The sequence below is a fragment of the Taudactylus pleione genome, unplaced genomic scaffold (genome assembly GCF_031769625.1).
Source record: "Taudactylus pleione unplaced genomic scaffold, aTauple2 ptg000820l, whole genome shotgun sequence".
NCBI classification, from domain to species: domain Eukaryota; kingdom Metazoa; phylum Chordata; class Amphibia; order Anura; family Myobatrachidae; genus Taudactylus; species Taudactylus pleione.
Genome location: NW_028285222.1, coordinates 2,571,902 through 2,596,874, shown reverse-complemented (window position 1 = coordinate 2,596,874; position 24,973 = coordinate 2,571,902). Strand labels below are relative to the sequence as shown.

General features: G+C 46.3%; 1 protein-coding gene across 1 annotated transcript in view; it reads right to left on the bottom strand.

Annotated features, from left to right (window-relative positions):
• Positions 1-24,973, bottom strand: part of USH1C (USH1 protein network component harmonin) — a 126,302-nt gene that overhangs the window by 73,568 nt on the left and 27,761 nt on the right. The window contains exons 3-4 of the mRNA XM_088458270.1: positions 12,157-12,300; positions 2,425-2,563 (exon numbers count right to left, since the gene is read on the bottom strand). Of these exons, the coding sequence (XP_088314396.1) occupies positions 2,425-2,563; positions 12,157-12,300 (283 nt within the window). The remainder of the gene's footprint in view (positions 1-2,424; positions 2,564-12,156; positions 12,301-24,973) is intronic.

Sequence of the window (24,973 nt, the reverse complement as noted above, 5' to 3'; positions counted from 1 at the left end):
GAAAGTGTAACTGCACAAACCAGGGCTCTTACTGTAATCTGCACCTCTCTGGTTCCCTATCCTCTCCCATCGCACTACCTCTGACAGTCATATCACTGGCTCCATGTCCCATTCAGAATCTAATTCAAACCTCTCTCTCTCTCTCTCTCTTAGCTGCAAATCCCTCCACCCCTGTTCTCCTCCCTACATCTCCAGCCTCAATTCCTCCCTCTTTATTCTGCCACCTCCCCTCCTCCCTGATCACCATTTCCCATTCTCACCTTCAGGATTTCTCCTGGGCTGCTCCCAATCACTGGAATGCCCTCTCACTCCCAATTACTCCTTCACCCAGCTTTCCCAGCCTTCCAACATTCCCTTATCCATATGTCTGGCATGGTCGAGCTTTCCCTGACACAATTGCATCTGATGCAACCAGTCAGAAAGGCCCACTGGTGCCTGCTGGAAAATAATCTTCCTGCAGCCGCCGAGCTCACAGTGCTCTGTCGGCCCCTCTGTTCCCGCGGCTCCGCCCCAGTCCTCCTCCCGGCAGACCACAGCAATGCGCAAATTTAACAGACAATATACCTCCAGCTGTGGCTTTTCACCCTTCTCTTTCTCCCAGTGACACTGTGATGGGAGATCTGTACAGGATTGGCTCCCTGTATTCCCACCTCTTTCCAGTCTCTCGCCCTCTCCCTGCCAGCAGTGATGGGTGATCCTCAGGACAGGAACGCCAACCCACTGCCGCTGGCTGCTCTTCTGGCAGCTCTGTAAAGTCCTACAAGAAGTGTGGTTAAGAAGAGGCTTCAAAATTTTCATTTCAGCCGACCAATCCTCCTCCTTACTTCCCAGTCTCAGACCTCGCTACTCTTCCCTTCTCTCCCTATTGTGCCAACCCATATCCCATCTAGATTGTAAGCTCTTACATAATCATGTCATTGAACACTGGGCCTGATTCAGAGCCGGACGCTCTGACCAGAGCGCTCGCTCTGGATCAGGGCCGGCCTACCTAAAATTGGTGCGGCCTCTTGGACGCTCGCATAGCTGTGGGTTACCACCCACAGCTTATGCGAGCGTCCATGATGATGGTCGCGATGGTCAAGACCATCACAACCATCGGGCTTGCGACGAGACCCTTGCGGTAGGGTCTCGTTGCCGCAGGCCCTGGAGTGATTTTGGCTCTAGAGCCAAAATCACTCCCACTGACATCACTAGTGATGTCAGTGGGGCTGGACCCAGACGGTGGGCGTTCCCATGGGAACGCCTCCGTCTGGGCAGCCACGCCCCCGGCACGCCCACCAAAGGGGGCGTGTTGTCAATCACCATCGACAGCACGCCCCCTTTGGTGCGAGACCCCGAGCGACGGCTTCCCCGTCGCTCGCCGGGTCTCGCGCATGCGCATTTGGGCCTCCATCGTGCGCATGCGCATTTGGGTACCATCGACCCGCTTGCGAGCGTCCTGCGCTCACGAGCGGGTCTGAATGAGACCCACTGTATAAGTATTTATGTAAAGTTGTGAAAATTGTTTTTGTACTTACTTATAACCTTAAACTTGTAGGCTGCAAAAAAACGGTCCATAGCTCTTTACAGAGTTCATATGATGCAAACAAACAAAATAGTTACTTAAGTGCCCCTTATATGTAAAAGATAATAATAGCATCTTGTTTGTCAATAACCCTCATTATGTTCCTCAATAGCTCAGGTTAATTACACATGAACAACCATAACTGGATCGTCCAAGACAGGGTCACATATAGACATAAAACCATGATCAGAATACAGACAGGCACTCTGCTGGTTATATGCCCTCTCACACAACAGGCTGGGGATCTCCAGACAGCTCAATGCCGTTAAACATAATTATGTACATAGGAATAGAGAGAAATTCATCTTACACCTTAGTAGGACACTATTGGGGAATCTATGATAGGAAATGATCTCTAGGCATAGAGACAGTTAGGTCAGATACAGCGCATTGTAACAAACAGGCACTAGTCTATAGCACCAATACTGACCACATACTATTATTACACAACTGGGCCCGGTACCACAGCAGCAAGGTGCCAGGCAGTGACCTGATCAGACATCTGTTTAGACATGTAAACCCAGTGATCAGCTGACAGTCTATGAGTGTGTCATCTGTCTGCGGCACCGCTAGAGTCAGCGGGACCCCAATCACCTGATCTACCCCATATAGACTCCCATGTGTGGCAATAAAACATAATGTACGGTACACGCCAGAGTCTGGAAAAAGTTACATAAGCCCAGGTATGTGCATGTAAAGTCTTCATTTCTATTCAGGCGCATAAATAGCGGCAATAACTGGGCCACCATGACCCCTCTCCGCAGACCGCCAGTACCTCCGTGCCCATCTCCAGCTACTCGCCGCGTCCCCTGCGCAGTTACAGGTCAGATCACGGAGACTTACACAGTCAGCGACCTCACCTGGAGTCCGGCGTTGTCCGCTTGTCCTTCCTTCATAATGTGGGAGATGTAGAGGCCACAAGTAAACTCCAGACCTCCTCTGACGCTAAGTCCGAGCCCATCAGGGTGGGAGCGATCTAACTTCACCTCCCTCAGCTTCCTGGAGATTACACACATCACACATACGTCACCCAACTGTATCTCTCTATAGCAGACAGGTGACATGATATGAATACAATGATAGGACCACATTCGTAGTTGCACTCATGGGACCTGATTCAGACCCACTCGCTAGGATGCGTTCGCTCGTAGCCGGACGATTTTTGCATTGTGCGCATGAGTACGCATCGCAGTGCTCGTGCGTGGAACCAGTGCGAGAGATCGGGAAGCGTTCACGCGCTGCGCATAGACAGCCCGGCAGAGTGAGTGATAGGAGAAGCCGTTTGTGGGTGGTGACAGGGGTTGCGCCCTGCCCTCCTTCTAGAGGGCAAAAAGCGCCCTGCCCTCACCACGCAGCGCACTGCTAAGACAGCCTGCGGGTGCAGTCTTCACCCGCGATTGGGGAAATGTGCGGTAACCCGGTCACCGCCGGTGAATAGACGCTGGGTGCATGCGCCCTGCATCTATTCTACCTGTCAGCAGCGCTTGGGGGCTGCCCGGCGTGTCTGTAAGTGCCGGGCACACCCCCAAGAGTGACGAAAAGGTGACGAGTCTTATAGACACGCCCCCTTTTCAATGGCCATGCCCCCTTTTCAGGTGTGCGCGCGCGGAAGTGCCCTCACTGGCTCCGGCGCCCTGCCTGCCACCAGAGCTAGAGTGAACACTATACGAGCAAACGCATCTTGCGAGCAGGTCTGAATCGAGCCCATAATGAGAATTTAATGTGATCCCGCACTAGTTGTTCATATATATTGTTATTTAGTATAAGCTCTTATTTATATATATGTGAAACACTAACTCAGTTGGTGATAATAAGGAAAAAGTAGCACAAAATTACATCACTGAGGTGCTACCGTATACTCTAGAATATACAATCACCAAACAAACCAAAAGAAAAGATAGAGTATTCTGGCCCTCATTCAGACCCACTCGCAAGCGGGCGCACGTACGTTAGGCGTACGTACAAAAATATTTAAATTCAATGGCTCGCTCGTATTTTCGTTCGCATCTAAAATTCCTCCCAAAACTCAGACGACCCCTCCTCTAACTAACGAGCGTACGAAATAGCGAGCGTACATCCCCGAAATGGCTTGAAGGGAACGCACGCACAAGTATAAACAGGAAGTGGCCTTGTCAGATGTCGATTACCTGCTCCTTTATTCTGCCTACCTCCATCAATCGTATCATGCCAATCAATGTATCAATTAGCTTAATTGTTTGTTTTTTTCAACACAATGCAAGAAACTTTACTCTTGTCCGTGTTTGTGTTTACCCGCAGAATACGTACGGATGAAACATTCGCTTTTATTGTTCAAAAAACATGTGAACCACAATTAAACAATTGTACTATTGCTGTGGATCCCCGCATATTTCCCTGGGTTCATTTCTTTATTTAAATTTGCTTACGCATGTCACTGCATCAAGCCTATCATAACTCTCCAGAGATTTATGGCCCTGTCGAACACATGACTCATACACTAACCAATAAAATTGCTCCTGTTAATTTCCAAAATACATTAGCCAATCAGAAAATTTTTACACACTTTATCAAAAATGATTTTTAAGAAAAACACCATTGCCATCATGAGAGCCTCCGCATTCACCAGGCGCGAGCTGCTGGTGCTTACGGAGGTCATGGATCGCCGGATCACCAGCCAGCCTCAACCCATGACCAACCGGCAGAAGCGCTCCGCGTATGCGGAGGCACGGTCCCGCCTGCGGTCCTTCGGCTCACGCCGCAACATCGGGCAGCTGGAGCGCAGGTGGTCCGACCTGCAACGGCGAACGCCCCGCTTGCTGGCATGCTTTCGCATGCAGATCCTGGCAAGTAAGTGTTATGTATTGTGGTTTTAATGTTTGTGTTTGTGGGGCAAACTGCGTGTGCATGTTTTCCTGTCTGTTCTATTTATTATTTGTACTCATATCTGCGTGTGCATGTTTTCCTGTCTGTTCTATTTATTATTTGTACTCATATCTGCGTGTGCATGTTTTCCTGTCTGTTCTATTTATTATTTGTACTCATATCTGCGTGTGCATGTTTTCCTGTCTGTTCTATTTATTATTTGTACTCATATCTGCGTGTGCATGTTTTCCTGTCTGTTCTATTTATTATTTGTACTCATATCTGCGTGTGCATGTTTCCCCTCTATTTCTGATTTATTAATTCTACTGCTATTTGTTTTTTTTTTTTTTTTTAGTTTGGTTGCCCGGATTTGTCCATAAACTAAACGCAATTTCTTTGACATATTTTAGGGGGACAGCCAAGACTCCGCCGTCGCCGTCCGTCCAGACGGCGTTCCCGGCCACTATCCCCAACCCCCAGCCAACACTCCACCCCAAATCTTTCCCCTATTCCCCACTCCTCCCCATCCTTCCCAGACCCTCTCCCGGAAATGTCGGGCCTCCTTCCCCTCCGTCCCACTTCCCCCTCTCCTCCACCCACCCCTCTTCCAATTACCCCCTCCCCGGAGTCCATCATAACTCCGCCCCATTCTTTGGGTAATGACGGATCCTCCGAGGAGGATCATGGAGGCATTTCCGGAGCTCCCGTTTTGTCTCCCGGTATGTTTTTTTTTTTTCTTTTTTTAATGCACAAACTGTTTGTATGTAATCATGTGTCGTGCCTTTCTTCGTGTTTTTGTGGCTTGACTTTTGGTGATTTTGCAGTTTGCCTTTACCTCTTCCTGGTGATTTCAACATACACATATCACACCTGTGGGAATTTGTACCTAGGCCTTGTATTTTTGCCAGCCCACCCTTTTTATTTTTGTTTTGGTTTTAGGAGTGTTTTGGTTGTGTTTTTTTTTTTTTATGTGGATTCCCTATTGTTGTATTAACCCACACACTTTTCTCACCCACAGAGGAACAGAGGCGTCGGCAAGAGGTGGCGGATGTTGTGGGGCAGATGCGCCAACATGTCATCGGCATTCTGGTGGCCCTCGACCGGCTGTCTGGCCTCCTTCGGCAGTAGTTTTTTTATTTTTGTTATATTTTCCAATTAAATTTATTAAGACAAATATACGTTGTGGCTCATTTTTAAAAACCCAAACCAAGATAGTTTAGCATGACATAAGTAGACTGTTCCTGCAAGGATTTCCCTTTTTTAAAAGTTAGATTGTGTTTTGTCTTTGTATGTCAAACAGACACAAGAAACACATAACAGTAACAATGTCATTTCCCTTTTTGGGTGTAGTGTCAATTACATATTTCTACATTTTCCAGGTTCCTACTTGGTGCGCAAGCTGCTTAGGCCAATCTTACAAATCCCAAGGTTGGGCCAGGCTTCCTTTTGGTGTGGATTGGGAAGCTGAAAACATATTTCAGTTTAGCTCAACTGGCGTCAGTACTGGTTTACCCCTTAGTCAAATGTAACTTGTGTTAACCTGGTTACACTTGCTGTTAACGTCCCAAAAAAGGAAGACCATTTCACTCTCCAAACATTTATTCACAACATAACAGAGAAAACAAAGTGGTCACTCCCAAAAAAAAAAACACAGTGATAAATTCAAATACAACACATACCAAGAAATAATTAAATAAAAACACAAAATCAAGAACTGGTTGACGAAGGACCATGCCAACATGATTCCACAAACATGGCGTTGCGATATGGGTTCCAGAATATATGCCCAAAAGGACCAGATCCAGGTTTGGTAAGGGTAGCAGGAAGTAGTGAGCGTTGGAGTGCCAAAGATTATGTGAACAAACAGAAGATGGTGAGAAAAATAAAAATAAATTAGATGTTTGCAAACAAACACAAACACATTAAGTATAAACACTGGAGTTTTGTTCAAACTTACCTAAAAAATCTGGCCAGAACATCATCGCGTATGGCCCCCCCACATACTGACCTTCGACCAACCTCGGGGGGGCCATCCTCAGGTAAGGCATCCTCTGGCTGCATTGGGACACCACTCCTTATGGCAATGTTGTGAAATATCCCACACAGGACCACAATTTTAGACACCATATCCGGCACATACATGAGTTCGCCACCAGAGCGGTGGAGGCATCTGAATCGGCCTTTTAAAAGGCCGATACAGCGCTCCACCACTTGCCTGGTGGCTGTAAGTGCGGAATTATACGCACTTTGTGGCCCTGGTGTGGGAGCCAAATAAGGAGTGAGCAGCCAGGACATGCAAGGGTATCCACTGTCTCCTGTGAACAAAAATAGACCACATCAGGAACACTGTGTATCAAGCTTAACATTGTTATGTACTAAAGGTCTCCACTTACCCAGAAGCCACGCATCACCAGCTTGTAGGTTGGTTAATTTCTGCCATATCCCTGATTGCCGGATGACGAAGGAGTCATGAGCACTTCCGGGTAATTTAGCATTCAGGGACAGGATCTGGAGGGAGGCATCACATACCACCATTACATTCAGGGAGTGATAGTGTTTCCTGTTTCTAAATATTGCCTCCAGCCGTGCTGGAGGCTGAAGTGGTATGTGAGTACCATCCACAACCCCTATGATGTGTGGGAAGCCAGCTATTTGGTAAAAATTGGCCTTGGCCACACTAAGGGCACCCATATCCAAAGGCATTTTAATAAAATGATGGAGGTGCTTGAAAAGTGCCTCCATCACTGCCCTCAGGATCCTGGAAAAGAAGGATTGGGAGATGCCCGCCACTATTCCCACCGTTGTTTGAAACGATCCTGAGGCACAGAAATGTAACACCGCCATAAATTGCGTCAGTGGTGGTATTGCTGTTGGACTGTCAATTTGCCGCTCAAGATCACTTTCTATTAATGAGAGAGTGTCTATGATGATTTTGGGAGGTAGACGGTAGCGTCTTAAAACCTCATCATCGGGCATTCCAAAAAGGGTGACACGTGTTCGAAATATCTGGGGCCTTGCATGCCTACGATGCCTACGCCTGGGACGAGTTTGAGGTTGGTCGTCTTCCGGGAGCAGGGCCAGAACAATTCGCCCCAGATCTACCTGAAATTCAAAGTTTACAATGTAAGGCTTTTGAGCCACCCCAAAAGTAAGAAAAAACAACTTAGCTTTCTGATACCATCCATAGCTGCTTACATGCCGGGGTATTGTCATGATACGTATAAACTGTAAAAAAGCCAAAAATGAGACTTCAAAAATTTAGAGGGTGATTTTTTTTTTTCAAATTGTTGCAAGCCAACACAGAAAATAGCCGAAACACACATTTGGCCATCGATGAAAACGACATTGCACACCGTACGTCAAATAGGGTTCAAATGGACCCCAAAAATGGAAAAGGGAAAAGCAAAACTGGTTTACATGATGAATAAGCCGCCAAAAATGCGTTAATTAGTTCGCAAATGCAAGTCACTACACCAACAGTCAAAAATGCGGTAATTAATTCGCAAATGCATGTCACTACACCAACAGTCAAAAATGCGGTAATTAATTCGCAAATGCAAGTCACTACACCAACAGTCAAAAATGCGGTAATTAATTCGCAAATGCATGTCACTACACCAACAGTCAAAAATGCGGTAATTAATTCGCAAATGCAAGTCACTACACCAACAGTCAAAAATGCGGTAATTAATTGGCAAATGCATGTCACTACACCAACAGTCAAAAATGCGGTAATTAATTCGCAAATGCAAGTCACTACACCAACAGTCAAAAATGCGGTAATTAGTTCGCAAATGCAAGACAAAAAATGGACTTACCCAACTCGAATATATAAGATTTCCCAAAAAAAGGTCTTTGGGTCCGAAAGCCAAAACAAACTAAAAAAGATGAAATTAGTGTTAAAAAAATTAACTAACCAACAAACAGAAGAAGACACCAATTGGCCACAAATTTGACTGCACAAAACTTACCAAATCAGGAAAGGATGTGGAAAAAAGGAAAAAAATGCGAACGGAAAAACAAAAGAACTGTAGCAAAAACAAACAAAAAACCAACTCTGCCAAATCCACCAACCGCAAACAACCAAATCCAAACAACTTAACCGCCAACAATCCAACAACCCCACCTCGACTCCACACACACCAAGCCATAAATAGTGTTTATTTTCCCGCACAAATTAAGGATGAATCATAGGGACGCACAATCAATGATGCGGCCGCAAACAAAGGACGCATGTATAAATACGTCACGAAATCACATTGAATTTCTGGTTGATTTCATTCTGGAAGCAGAAACATGGCTTCAAACCAGGGAAACAATGGCCAAAAATCCGGCGGTAAGGCCTTCATGCATTTTGTCTCCATGATTATTTTAAAACATAATATTGTGCAAGTTGAGAAGTGGCTAAATCTGCATATTTACCCAAATAGGTGAGGAGGATGACATGGAAGAGACTGCTGGCCCCAGTCAACCCGCCAAAGCTGCCAAAAAAAAAAGGCAGCCACATTTCACAAGCAAGGAGATGGAGGTTTTGATCCAGAAGTGCGTTGACATCCTGCCCCAGGCAGCCAGGAATATGAGCCAAAGCCAGAAGTGGAGAATGTGGGAGGAGGTCGCCGTTGCTGTCAATAGGGTGGGTGATTATGTCCGTCTAGCCCGGGATGTCAAACGGCGGTAAGTAAACACTTTCCCATCCTATAAACAAACCCCATTGTAAAAAAAAGGATAATGGTTCCAATTTCATTCCACAGATGGGCAGACTTCAAATATCGTCTCAAACAAAAACTTGCCGACAGGGCTAGGCATGCAAGGGGGACAGGTGGGGGTCCCACCCCTGTGTCATTGGAGTTGACAGACTTAGAAGAGATGGCACAGGGGTGTGTGCAGGCTGTGGAGGTGTTTGGCGTGTCCAACATGGATACGGACATGCCAGACTTTGCGGCTCCTCATGTTGGCCAAGGTAAGTCTTGTGATGTCACCAACTCTGAAATGCTATTGTGCCAATATGTAGATTCTAATGTGAGTCTTTTCGCAAATTTCCTAACAGAGACAGAGGCGGATGAGTCTGCTCCAGAGGGGAGCCTTGGCCGCAGAATTTTGGCTGGCTCTGCAGGGGAGGAACCAGTACATCCGGCTGAGGACCCTGCAGAAGCCAGTCCAGGGCGTGCCCCCTCGCAGGCAGTGGGCCTCCTCACAGAACTCAATTTTAAATCGGATTGCCATACGGAGATTCTGCAGAGGATGGACGCCAGTCTGATACGGGTGGCTGAGGCCCTGGAGCAAAATGCTGCGGCCAACGTGACCATTGCTCAGGCCCTGGCGGAAAATACCAGGGCCAACATCCGCATCGCCGATGCCCTGGAGCAGCTCGTTCGCCAGCACATGGTGGAGCCGACCTCCCTTCCTGCCGGAACATCCGGATCCTCCACCTCTGGCACAACATCAGCCAATCCTCCAAATGTGCCTAGCCCTGTGCCTAGTCCAGAGGCCACAACATCTGCCTCTGGACAGGCCAGCCCGATGGCATCCCGGACCCGGTCTGGCGCCCACCCTCACCCAGCCAAACGGGCGAGAAAACGGTGACAGCAATGGCGACTTTTCCCACACTCCTTCTGTGCTTGGCTCATATTCCTTTCTGGTCAAAACTTCCCTCTCCTTTCTTGTGAAATGTTTTTAAATTTTGTATTTACGCTTATGTTAGCAGTTATGGATTTTTTTTTTTTTGAACAAATATCTTTGCCACAAAAAAAGGCAACAAAATATTAGGCCAATTTGTTTGTGTTTAAACAATAAATTAAAAACAAAAAAATGAGATTGTATTGTGACATTATTGTACAAATGGGTTACATTTAATCCTGGCCCTAAAGGCAAAAACTGACCCTCTTAAAACCAAAAAAAGGCCTCTTTAAGGAACGTTTCAAAAATCACATAGCGATGCAAATTCCACAGTAAACCAAAAAAAAGGGGAGCTAATTAAAAGATGATGACATTATTGTTACAATAGGCCATAACCAACAAATTGTGGCCAAAATAAAACCCCAAAAATGTACGCTAATTGATTGTGTAATCATGACATTAGCAGCTCTGATTTCCACCTGCGTACGCTTTTGTGCTATCCCAATAAACTGCTTTCCAAACACATACCAAGCCGGATTTCAATCCAACACTAATTACTTTACTGACCAGCCGCGATTAATCGCAGCACCATCGTGGAGTCCCGGGACGGAGGAGAAGGCCATCGCCAATGTGGTCGAGTAATCCTGACCCTAAGCTGTGCGAGCATTTTGACGGGAAAGCGGATGTTTCAGTGACGTATGAGACGGTCCGAACACATTTGACGTTCGCATCTGCTAATGTATGTACGCCCCAAAAACGCCTCGCCACGCCTGCGTTTTTTCATCTCCACCCCCGTCAACACCCAAAAATGCCCTGTTCTGTCAATCACATTTGACATGTCACTTCCTGTACGCTATTTTAGGAACGAGAGAAAAAAAGCATGCAATCTGCCGTACGCACATGCGCAGTGTAACACCGACGCATGCGCGGTTAGTCAACATCGGAACGCAACGAGCGTACTGTTGTTAACGTGCGGCTCTGAATGAGGGCCTCTGTCCGGTGCACATGCATTTAGTTCACAGAGAACATTTCATAGTACTGTTAAAATATTTAATCTTTATTTGATTACTATTAAAATTGATACCATATAGGGTCACCAATAAGGCGAAATATTTCAAAATATAGTTGATAGTATAGATGGTGTGCAAAAGAATAAATGAATGTGTTTAAAACATATTTTTGTAACTGCTGATAAATATATATTTCTCTTCTGGATGGCTTGTAATTAATTAAATAAATTATTATTTGGCCTCACAGCATCGTTAGTTCATGTGAGTTCATTGATCTTTATTTAATGCCATAAATTCAATACTACTCCAGTATTATCAGCTATTTTGCAGTAATTGCTGTAATATAGCAGAGATCATAATATGTCAAATCATGAATAGCAGTCTGAAAATTAATACTCATAACATATAGTATCTCTGCCGTGCTGCAGTCTAATAATGTTGTAGATGATTTCTCACAATGCTATGGCCTGTACTGTTTGTATAAAGCATACTTCACAGTCTAAGAATTTGCTACATTAATAATATATTATGTATCTTTGCTTTGTATTCAGTAACAATTTCTGAGCTGGATAGCTTTATATCAGTTTCACTTCAACAGTGGACACATATTTCTTTATATATGGTTATAGCAATTTTAGCAGTTAGACAATGCTTCCTATGGGTTAAAGGCTCATACGCTCCGTGTATTATAACATCAGAAAAGCACCGTCTCCATAGGAATATAAATGACGGCGTTATTATCGGAGCTATGACCTTACTCCCTTATAGTGCCACAATAAGTGCCATAATTTGTTATTATATATCAAGCCATCCAAATAACAATAAAGTATATTCAGCAGAATAACAAATAGAAACGCTGACGCGCGTTTCGCCTGGCTGCTTTTTCGAGGCCGTTCCTCTCAGGAATCTTCCTGAGTACATACAGTACGTAACAGGTCATGGTATAAAAAATAAGTTACCGACTTCTCTCAGGTGCTGATACAGTATTATTCCTGCCAGAAGGTGAGGGACAAAGTATTATATCCCCCTCCCCCCACACACACACACTTCAAACATAGGTAATCACCCACAATGCACTTGTAAACCAAACCCCTCGCACATTCAACATTCCCAGGTAAACATTACCTTGAACGTTTTGGGGTCAGCTGATCATATTCCACCTGATGTTTTAGAGGTATGAGGGGGCGAATGGCATCGAAAAGGGGCAGTCGGGACGGGTCATTGATGACAAGTTTCAGATCCCCCACAAAGACAGGGAGGTTCATGGACCTTTAGAAGAGCAAAATACAAAACAATTAAAATTATCCACGATGACCCCAATCTCACCACCTCTAGGATAACACTGAAGTACTCAGAGTTTTCCATCTCTAGAATAACATTATGAATACAACCTGATTTCTCCAGCTCTAGAAAACTATTATAGAAGGATAAAGAAGGATAAAGAGTTCTCCCATTCTAGAAGAACATTATGTTAGGACATTGATCCAGCTTTGGAATAACATTAATAGAATGACCGCAATCTCAACACCTCTAGCACAATATTATAAAAGGACATCCAATTCTACAGTTCTGGATTACCATTACCTCCAGAACAAAATAAAAAAACACATATTTCATCACCTCTAAAACTACATTACATTATAGAATATAGGCCCTGATTCAGAGCTGGATGCTCTGACAAAGCGCTCGCTCTGAATCAGGGCCGTCCCTGCTCACTTATGGAGCGGCCTCCTGGCCACTCGTATAGCTGTGGGTGACCACCCACAGCTATAGCGAGCGGCCAAAATGATGGTCGCGATGGTCAAGACCATCGGGCTTGCGACGAGACCCTGCGGTAGGGTCTCGCTGCCGCAAGCCCAGGAGTACTTTTGGCTCTATCAGAGCCAAAAGCACTCCCACTGCCATCACTAGTGATGTCAGTGGGGCCGGACCCAGACGGTAGGCGTTCCCATGGGAACGCCTCCGTCTGGGCAGCCACGCCCCCGGCACGCCCACCAAAGGGGGCGTGCTGTCAATCACCATCGACAGCACGCCCCCTTTGGTGCGAGACCCTTAATGACGGCTTGGCCGTTGCTATTCGGGTCTCGCGCATGCACCATCGAACCCGCTTGCGAGCGCTCAGCGCTCGCGAGCGGGTCAGAATCAGGCCCATAGATTTTCAATATAGGACACAGATTTTGACAGCTGTAGAACAACCTTATAAAGAACATATGTTCTCCAGGTATATCACAGCGTAACATGACAGGGCAATGCTCTCTCCCGTTCTAGAACCATGTTATGTAAGAACATGGATCTCTCCTGCTGTAGAATTATTATCATTTACTTACATGGCGCCACAAGTGTTCCGCAGCGCCTTACCAAGTACATAAACAAATAAGTGAACAAGAAGCTAGTGACTTGCAATTCAATATAATGCAGGATAAGAACATGGTTTACATACATTGCTAAAAAATCTCAGTGCGTCAGTTCAGCAGCGCTGAACTTTAAATGTCCGATTCCCGAATAATTTCTCACTTTTCACCACATTGTATTCTTGCAATGATATATTAATAAAAATGTAGATTCAAATGACCAATACATATATCTAGCCCCTTTTAGAAAAAATGTCATTCTCCAACAGGACAATTTCTCCCAAAGAAAATATGAGATATGGTAAGAACTTACCCTTGTTATCTCTATTTCTACGAAGTCCATAGGGTTCCACAGGATACCTTGGGGGGTATAGGTGTGACGTCAGTCGCAGGGCACCAAAGAGTTAAGCTTTCAGCCTCCCAGGATGCACTAGGTCCCCCTCCTATACCCCGCCCCCGGGCCAAGGCACCTCAGTTAGTTACCAAGCCATAGGCCGGAGGAGGAGAAGGAAGAGAGAGAACAAAGATCTGGACACATACAAGAATCACATTCTCACCAGAGGGAGACGGAAAACCGGTGACCAGAGCAAAGCCCATCTGCAGCACAGGTGCGACAGGGCGGGAGTCCTGTGGAACCCTATGGACTTCGTAGAAATAGAGATAACAAGGGTAAGTTCTTACCATATCTCATATTTTCTACTTCAGGGTCCATAGGGTATCCACAGGATACCTTGGGGATGTCCCAAAGCAGTATCCTTTAAGGGTGGGGACGCTCCTGTGCAGAAAGGAGAATCCGCCGCCCGAAGGAAGCATCCTGAGAGGCGAAGGTGTCAAACCTGTAATACCTCACGAAGGTATGGACAGAAGACCACGTAGCAGCCTTGCAGATCTGAACTGCCGAGGCACCACGTCGAGCTGCCCACGAAGGACCCACAGACCTAGTGGAATGAGCCTTCAGAGAAGGAGGGACCGGTAGGCCTTCATGAAGATAAGCTTCAGAAATAGCCATACGGATCCAGGCTGCCAAAGTTTGCTTTGAAGCAGGCCAACCCTTTTTACAGAAGCCATAGAGGACAACAAAGCGTCCGACTTCCTAAACAAAGAAGTGCGGTCAACATAAGTCCTTAAGGCCCGCACAACATCCAAAGAGGCCTCACCCACGGAAAGACCCGGTGAGTTAAAGGCCGGAACAACTATTTCCTCGTTAACATGAAACTGGGAAACAACTTTGGGAAGAAACTCGGGCCGAGTGCGGAGCACTGCCCTGTTCCCATGAAAAACCAAGAAAGGGGGTCTACAAGACAGAGCCCCTAACTCAGAAACACGTCTGGCTGAAGCAACGGCCAGAAGGAAAACAGTCTTAGCTGTTAGCCATTTAATATCCACTGAGCCCAGTGGTTCAAACGGCGGTCCTTGGAGAGCCCTCAGGACCACAGCCAAATCCCAAGGCGCCACAGGTGGAACAAAGGGCGGCTGAATACGGAGAACACCTTGCATAAAGGTGCGCACATCCGGGATTGTAGCAATCCTACGGTGAAACCAGACAGATAGGGCCGAAACCTGTACCTTCAAAGAAGCAAGGCGAAGCCCATGATCTAGTCCCGCTTGCAGGAAGGCGAGAATCCGAGACAGACGAAACTCCCGCGGTGCATAACCTCTCGGTCGACACCACTGGAAGAACGTATGCCACACGCGATGGTATATCCTCGCGGAAGACGGTTTCCGAGCTCGTAACATGGTACGCACCACAGAGCTGGAAAACCCCCAGGACCTCAGCATGGCCGTCTCAACAGCCACGCCGCCAAAGACAGCCGAGTCAGGTCCGGGTGAAGACAAGGACCCTGAGACAGAAGGTCCGGTCGTAGCGGCAACCGCAGAGGACTGTCCACGGACAGACCCTGAAGGTCTGAGAACCAGTGCCGTCTGGGCCACGCGGGAGCTATCAACAGGAGCGTCCCTCCTTCCTGTTTGAATTTCCGGATTACCCGTGGAAGAAGGGAGACCGGAGGGAACAGGTATGCGAACCTGAACGTCCACCGGACGGACAGAGCATCCACCAGAGACGCCCCTTCGTCTCTTGTGCGAGACCCGTACACCGGCAACTTGTTGTTGTGCCGGGACGCCATGAGGTCGATTTCTGGAAGACCCCACCTGTCCACCAGTAGTTGAAAAACGTCCGGGTGCAGGGACCATTCCCCTGGATGAACGTCCTGGCGACTTAGAAAGTCCGCCTCCCAATTTAGCACTCCCGGGATGAAGACCGCTGATATGGCCGGAAGATTGCGCTCCGCCCAAACCAGGATCCGAGAGACCTCTACGAGAGCCGCCCGACTGCGAGTTCCTCCTTGCCTGTTTATGTAGGCCACGGTGGTAGCATTGTCCGACTGGACCTGCACCGGGTGACCCTGGAGAAACCGCTGTGCCTGCAGGAGAGCATTGAAGACCGCACGGAGTTCCAAGATATTTATTGGAAGCTCCGCTTCTGTCGGTGTCCACCTGCCCTGGAACAAGTGTGGACCCGAAACTGCTCCCCAGCCCCGAAGACTGGCGTCCGTTGTCAACAGGACCCAATTTGGAACCCAGAACGGACGTCCCTTGTTGAGGTGGGTCGTCTTTAACCACCACGCAAGGGACAGGCGAACCTCCGGGGTGAGCACAATCGTCTGGAACTTCAGAGACTGAGGCAGCCCGTTCCACTTGGACAGGATCAGGTGCTGCAGAGGTCTGGAGTGAAACTGGGCGTATTCCACCATGTCGAACACCGACACCATGGAGCCCAGTAACCTCATCGCCGAGTGTAAGGACACCCGGCGGCTGTGCAGACAACTGCGCACCCTTGACTGTAAAGCAGAGATCTTGTCCTCCGTCACGAAGATCCTTTGCTGTCCCGAGTCCAATAAGGCTCCAAGATGCAGAATCCTCCGAGACGGGATTAGAGTGGACTTCTGCCAGTTGATTAGCCAGCCGTGCCGTTGCAGCAGTGCAATGGTCAGGTCCAAGTGGTGTAACAGGAGCTCTGGAGATCCTGCCACCAATAACAGGTCGTCCAAGTACGGCAACATGCGGACTCCTTGCAGCCGCAGAGAAGCCGCCATGACCGCCATAGCGTCCTGTATGTCCAATGACACCATGTAGTCCCCAGGTTCCAGTGCCAGAATGATGGACCGTAGGGTCTCCATCCGAAACTTCGGGACCCGCAAAGACTTGTTGAGTGCTTTGAGGTTGAGAATCGGACGATATGACCCATTGGGTTTCTGTACCAAAAATAGATTTGAATAGAAACCCTGGCCCCTCTGGGAGAATGGAACAGGCACTATAACTCCAGCCTGGAGCATAGTGTGCAATACCTTCCGCAGCTCCGTAGCCTTGTTCCGGTCTGATGGTAGACCCGTGGTGAAGAATCGAGCCGGGGGTCTGTGCCGGAAGGAGAGGGCGTACCCGTGAGAGACCACCTCCAGAACCCAAGTGTCTGTCGTAGTGAACGACCAACACCGGGAGAACTGCAGCAGGCGGCCTCCCACCCTGGGATCCCCCAAGGGGAGACCCGGACCGTCAGGCCGCAGGCTTGTCATCTGGCTTGGGGGCCGGACGTCTGGTAGTCCATGCCTGTTTCCGGGGCTTGACCGATTTCTTAGGGCCAGCCTGTCGAGGAAACGACTGTGGTTTGGGCCTGCCCTGGGCCCTAGATGACCGAAAGGACGATGGTCCAGAACCAGAAGGAGCAGCGGCCGACGGGAGACAAGCAGATTTGGCTGCCGCCAGCGTGGCCACAATCTTATCCAGATCCGGACCGAAGAGAACTTCTCCGGTAAACGGCAACGCTTCCAGACCTTTCTTGGATCTGCGTCCGCCTTCCAGGATCGCAGCCACAAGGTGCGACGAGCAGCTACCGCTGCTGAAGAAATTCTAGACACCAGAGTACTAATGTCTAGAGCCGCCTCGTTGATGTAGGTGGCCGAATCACGGAGATTGCCAATCAACTCCGCCTGTTCGGCCGGACAGTCGGATTCAAAAGAAGCCTCTAATGAATCCGCCCAGCGCTCCATCGCTCTGGCAACCCAGCAAATGGCCATAGCCGGCCGTGCTGCCCCCCCTGCAAGGGAATAAGCGGACTTCAGGCAGATTTCTACCTTGCGGTCCGTAGCATCCTTAAGGGAGGACATGGATGGCATCGGCAATGTGGCACTACGGACAAGACGGGTCACGTGAGAATCCACCTGTGGAGGGGATTCACACTTAGCAAAATAATTATCCGCGAACGGATAAGCCACCGCCAGGCGTCTCTGCGGCTGGTATCTTTTGCCAGGTTGTTTCCACGCCTCCTCTAAATGGTCCACCAACTGACCCGAAAGAGGAAAGACTGTGGCATCGCCCTTCACATTTTTGAAAAAGGCATACTTAGATTTAGCCGCTGGGGGAACTTCGTCCTCAATCACCAAGGCTGTGCGGACCGCCCGAATAAGTCCAGGAATATATACTTTGGACTTAGCATCAGCGTCCTTAGTATGGAAAGGTTCCTGATCGTAAGGATCCAGAATCTCCCCATCATCAGACGTCCCTTCGTCATCCTCATAAGGAGCGGACAGAGACGCCACCGGCCTTTTATGAGGCCGCATCACAGACTCCCCTTGCAACACATCCGACAAGTGCTGTACAGAACTCGTCAGGGAGTTAACCCACGCTGGCTCCTGAGAACCCGGGAGCGGGGAAATAGGGAGACTGTGGGGTACCACCAATTGTCGTGGGAACCCCTGCATGGGTGACGACACCACAGACTGCTGGGACAAACCCATCGGAGTAAACGCGGGCTGCGGAGCTAACTGGCCCACTAAAGCTGTTAACGCCTGAGCGAAACAAGCCCAGGGCGGCTCCTGTACCGGTGCTGTAACCGTAATAGGCCGCGCCATGGACAAACACTGCCGGCAAAGGCCCTCCGCGCTACCCTCCCCCTCCGCTAACGGTACTTTGCACGTGGTACACTGTAGCCGGAGGGGAAAATCACTTTCAGACATTATGGCACCACGTATGTGACCTCTCTCACCAATTAAGTATTAAATAGGCGAGAGACCACCCTGCAGCACCGCACCGCAAGGGCTTTAGCAGAAAGAACAGGGACAGTAATAAAGCTGACAGTTTAGAGAAGAAAAGTTACAGGCAGCGCTAGCACAGTCACATACAATGCAGAGAAATAACAATTCCTGCACTAACAGCGCTGATCACTCAACTACACAGACACAGGGCCTGGTAGGACACAGCGCTGCATACACAGACCTGAGCCACAGCGGAGGAGAGGTATGCGGGGGGACCCAGACCACGATGCTTCCTTCCAGACTTCCAGCAGCGTTCACCATGCGTTGCAGAGAAGATGGCCGCCGAGGAGCAGAGAGAAGCTGGCCTGGGGGAGGAGCGCTGACACAGGACCAGTCAGCACAGTGCAGAGAGGGCTGTGTGCAGCGGGGGAGGCGCCGGCTGTGAGACAGGGAAGGCGCGCTCCCCTGGCATGCATTTAACCCCTGGGACGCCGCAGCGCTACCGCTCTGCTGTGGTCCGCTGTCCCAGGGGGTAGTGGAAGCGCAGGTTGGTCGCCTGGCTCCACGCTGCAGCCAGTCCCCAGGGAGCCCCCTGCCTGGGGACTTAGGACCATGTGATCAGCGGGGACCCACCGCGGGACCCCGCTGCTTACCTCTGTCCCCCTTGAATCCGGCCATGGTCCGGAGCATCTGGGGTCACCGCTAGCTGTGACCCCAGACGCCCACCAGCATCCCCGGATCAGTACCGGCGTTCTGGTACCGGCGGGGTGTAGGGAAGACAGCATGGACGTCAGGACTGACTGTCCATGCTGTTCATCCAGATGTGCAGCCACAGCTGCATGAAGAAAAAGCTTCAGGGGCTCTTCTAGCCCCCACTCCAACAGGTGCACCCGACTCCGGCCGGGCACCAAACTAAACTGAGGTGCCTTGGCCCGGGGGCGGGGTATAGGAGGGGGACCTAGTGCATTCTGGGAGGCTGAAAGCTTAACTCTTTGGTGCCCTGCGACTGACGTCACACCTATACCCCCCAAGGTATCCTGTGGATACCCTATGGACCCTGAAGTAGAAAGCAACTTTATATCTCAGTCCATCCAAATAACAGTCTAAAACTTAAAAGTATAGACTTTTATACGTAGTAAAAAAAATAATGGTCTTTATTAAAACTAATTCTTCTAAAAATCCAAACAAAAAAAAACTAGGTCACATAAAGAGGTAATCAGATATGTGGGTAGAGCTTACCGGACCTGTAGGGACCCAAAGATGTATGCAGAGACATCAGGAATCTTTAGCGTGTTGTTACAGAGTGTCCTACCCGGCTCAACGCCTATAGCTCCCGACTGTTATAAGATCGGGATGGTTAGTTGTTACCTACACGCTAGGTCATGCTGTCCTCACGGCTCTCACCTGGGGCTGCCTCTCCAGTTCAACTCCTATAGCTCCTGGCTGTTTTAAGATCGGGATGGTAGTTGTCCCCTATATACTTGGTCACACTATAGTCGCGGCTCTCATCCGTGGCTACCTCTCACTAAGATCCTGCTCTGCGATGTTACCTGCTACAGCCTCGTGCAATCCCAAAAACACCTGTCCCATCCATATAGCCCTCCAAAGTACCAGGCCCCCACTTTTTACACATTTTCACCCCAAAAATTACATCATTTTTGGGGTCTTCTAAAAAAGTTTTTTTTTTCATTTTTCATTTCATGACTGATTAGTCATTGGGGGAGGGTGACCAAAGGGTTCTGGACCAAATCCCCACATTTGCAACCCAATATAGAGATTTAGCGCTTCCAATTCGCCTGCCTATACATAGAGAAATCTTTACGCCTGTTTATTTTCTGCTTAGTCGAAAACTCTGGTAATTGAATGTGGTGAAATTTTGAAAACAGGCGAAAAGTCCAAATCGGCTAAAACGTTTCGCCTCTAATAGGATTTGAGTCTCTGAATCTGTATATGAAGTGCTACAATGTATGTATATCTGTGTGTGACCGAGGCTCTGAATCTGTATATGAAGTACAACAATGTATGTATATCTGTGTGTGACTGAGGCTCTGAATCTGTATATGAAGTGCTACAATGTATGTATATCTGTGTGTGACCGAGGCCCTGAATCTGTATATGAAGTGCTACAATGTATGTATATCTGTGTGTGACTGAGGCTCTGAATCTGTATATGAAGTGCTACAATGTATGTATATCTGTGTGTGACCGAGGCTCTGAATCTATATATAAAGTGCTACAATGTATGTATATCTGTGTGTGACTGAGGCTCTGAATCTGTATATGAAGTGCTACAATGTATGTATATCGCTCTGAATCTGTATATGAAGTGCTACAATGTATGTATATCTGTGTGTGACCGAGGCTCTGAATCTGTATATGAAGTGCTACAATGTATGTATATCTGTGTGTGACTGAGGCTCTGAATCTGTATATGAAGTGCTACAATGTATGTATATCTGTGTGTGACCGAGGCTCTGAATGTGTATATGAAGTGCTACAATGTATGTATATCTGTGTGACTGAGGCTCTGAATCTGTATAAGAAGTGCTACAATGTATGTATATCTGTGTGTGACTGAGGCTCTGAATGTGTATATGAAGTGCTACAATGTATGTATATCTGTGTGTGACTGAGGCTCTGAATCTGTATATGAAGTGCTACAATGTATGTATATCTGTGTGTGACTGAGGCTCTGAATCTGTATATGAAGTGCCACAATGTATGTATGTCTGTGTGTGACTGAGGCTCTGAATCTGTATATGAAGTGCTACAATGTATGTATATCTGTGTGTGACTGAGGCTCTGAATCTGTATATGAAGTGCTACAATGTATGTATATCGCTCTGAATCTGTATATGAAGTGCTACAATGTATGTATATCTGTGTGTGACTGAGGCTCTGAGTCTGTATATGAAGTGCTACAATGTATGTATATCTGTGTGCACCTGAGTCTCTGAATCTGTATATGAAGTGCTACAATGTATGTATATCTGTGTGTGACTGAGTCTCTGAATCTGTATATGAAGTGCTACAATGTATGTATATCTGTGTGTGACTGAGTCTCTGAATCTGTATATGAAGTGCTACAATGTATGTATATCTGTGTGTGACTGAGACTCTGAATCTGTATATGAAGTGCTACAATGTATGTATATCTGTGTGTGACTGAGGCTCTGAATCTGTATATGAAGTGCTACAATATATGTATATCTGTGTGTGACTGAGGCTCTGAATCTGTATATGAAGTGCTACAATGTATGTATATCGCTCTGAATCTGTATATGAAGTGCTACAATATATGTATATCTGTGTGTGACTGAGGCTCTGAATCTGTATATGAAGTGCTACAATGTATGTATATCTGTGTGTGACTGAGGCTCTGAATGTGTATATGAAGTGCTACAATGTATGTATATCTGTGTGTGACTGAGGCTCTGAATCTGTATATGAAGTGCTACAATGTATGTATATCGCTCTGAATCTGTATATGAAGTGCTACAATGTATGTATATCTGTGTGTGACTGAGTCTCTGAATCTGTATATGAAGTGCTACAATGTATGTATATCTGTGTGTGACTGAGACTCTGAATGTGTATATGAAGTGCTACAATGTATGTATATCTGTGTGTGACGGAGTCTCTGAATCTGTATATGAAGTGCTACAATGTATGTATATCTGTGTGTGACTGAGTCTCTGAATCTGTATATGAAGTGCTACAATGTATGTATATCTGTGTGTGACTGAGTCTCTGAATCTGTATATGAAGTGCTACAATGTATGTATATCTGTGTGTGACTGAGTCTCTGAATCTGTATATGAAGTGCTACAATGTATGTATATCTGTGTGTGACTGAGGCTCTGAATCTGTATATGAAGTGCTACAATGTATGTATATCGCTCTGAATCTGTATAAGAAGTGCTACAATGTATGTATATCTGTGTGTGACTGAGACTCTGAATGTGTATATGAAGTGCTACAATGTATGTATATCTGTGTGTGACGGAGTCTCTGAATCTGTATATGAAGTGCTACAATGTATGTATATCTGTGTGTGACTGAGTCTCTGAATCTGTATATGAAGTGCTACAATGTATGTATATCTGTGTGTGACTGAGTCTCTGAATCTGTATATGAAGTGCTACAATGTATGTATATCTGTGTGTGACTGAGTCTCTGAATCTGTATATGAAGTGCTACAATGTATGTATATCTGTGTGTGACTGAGGCTCTGAATCTGTATATGAAGTGCTACAATGTATGTATATCGCTCTGAATCTGTATAAGAAGTGCTACAATGTATGTATATCTGTGTGTGACTGAGGCTCTGAGTCTGTATATGAAGTGCTACAATGTATGTATATCTGTGTGCACCTGAGTCTCTGAATCTGTATATGAAGTGCTACAATGTATGTATATCTGTGTGTGACTGAGTCTCTGAATCTGTATATGAAGTGCTACAATGTATGTATATCTGTGTGTGACTGAGTCTCTGAATCTGTATATGAAGTGCTACAATGTATGTATATCTGTGTGTGACTGAGACTCTGAATCTGTATATGAAGTGCTACAATGTATGTATATCTGTGTGTGACTGAGGCTCTGAATCTGTATATGAAGTGCTACAATATATGTATATCTGTGTGTGACTGAGGCTCTGAATCTGTATATGAAGTGCTACAATGTATGTATATCGCTCTGAATCTGTATATGAAGTGCTACAATATATGTATATCTGTGTGTGACTGAGGCTCTGAATCTGTATATGAAGTGCTACAATGTATGTATATCTGTGTGTGACTGAGGCTCTGAATGTGTATATGAAGTGCTACAATGTATGTATATCTGTGTGTGACTGAGGCTCTGAATCTGTATATGAAGTGCTACAATGTATGTATATCGCTCTGAATCTGTATATGAAGTGCTACAATGTATGTATATCTGTGTGTGACTGAGTCTCTGAATCTGTATATGAAGTGCTACAATGTATGTATATCTGTGTGTGACTGAGACTCTGAATGTGTATATGAAGTGCTACAATGTATGTATATCTGTGTGTGACGGAGTCTCTGAATCTGTATATGAAGTGCTACAATGTATGTATATCTGTGTGTGACTGAGTCTCTGAATCTGTATATGAAGTGCTACAATGTATGTATATCTGTGTGTGACTGAGTCTCTGAATCTGTATATGAAGTGCTACAATGTATGTATATCTGTGTGTGACTGAGTCTCTGAATCTGTATATGAAGTGCTACAATGTATGTATATCTGTGTGTGACTGAGGCTCTGAATCTGTATATGAAGTGCTACAATGTATGTATATCGCTCTGAATCTGTATAAGAAGTGCTACAATGTATGTATATCTGTGTGTGACTGAGACTCTGAATGTGTATATGAAGTGCTACAATGTATGTATATCTGTGTGTGACGGAGTCTCTGAATCTGTATATGAAGTGCTACAATGTATGTATATCTGTGTGTGACTGAGTCTCTGAATCTGTATATGAAGTGCTACAATGTATGTATATCTGTGTGTGACTGAGTCTCTGAATCTGTATATGAAGTGCTACAATGTATGTATATCTGTGTGTGACTGAGTCTCTGAATCTGTATATGAAGTGCTACAATGTATGTATATCTGTGTGTGACTGAGGCTCTGAATCTGTATATGAAGTGCTACAATATATGTATATCTGTGTGTGACTGAGGCTCTGAATGTGTATATGAAGTGCTACAATGTATGTATATCTGTGTGTGACTGAGTCTCTGAATCTGTATATGAAGTGCTACAATGTATGTATATCGCTCTGAATCTGTATATGAAGTGCTACAATATATGTATATCTGTGTGACTGAGGCTCTGAATCTGTATAAGAAGTGCTACAATGTATGTATATCTGTGTGTGACTGAGGCTCTGAATGTGTATATGAAGTGCTACAATGTATGTATATCTGTGTGTGACTGAGTCTCTGAATCTGTATATGAAGTGCTACAATGTATGTATATCTGTGTGTGACTGAGTCTCTGAATCTGTATATGAAGTGCTACAATGTATGTATATCGCTCTGAATCTGTATATGAAGTGCTACAATATATGTATATCTGTGTGACTGAGGCTCTGAATCTGTATATGAAGTGCTACAATGTATGTATATCTGTGTGTGACTGAGACTCTGAATGTGTATATGAAGTGCTACAATGTATGTATATCTGTGTGTGACTGAGTCTCTGAATCTGTATAAGAAGTGCTACAATGTATGTATATCTGTGTGTGACTGAGTCTCTGAATCTGTATATGAAGTGCTACAATATATGTATATCTGTGTGTGACTGAGGCTCTGAATCTGTATAAGAAGTGCTACAATGTATGTATATCTGTGTGTGACTGAGACTCTGAATGTGTATATGAAGTGCTACAATGTATGTATATCTGTGTGTGACGGAGTCTCTGAATCTGTATATGAAGTGCTACAATGTATGTATATCTGTGTGTGACTGAGTCTCTGAATCTGTATATGAAGTGCTACAATGTATGTATATCTGTGTGTGACTGAGT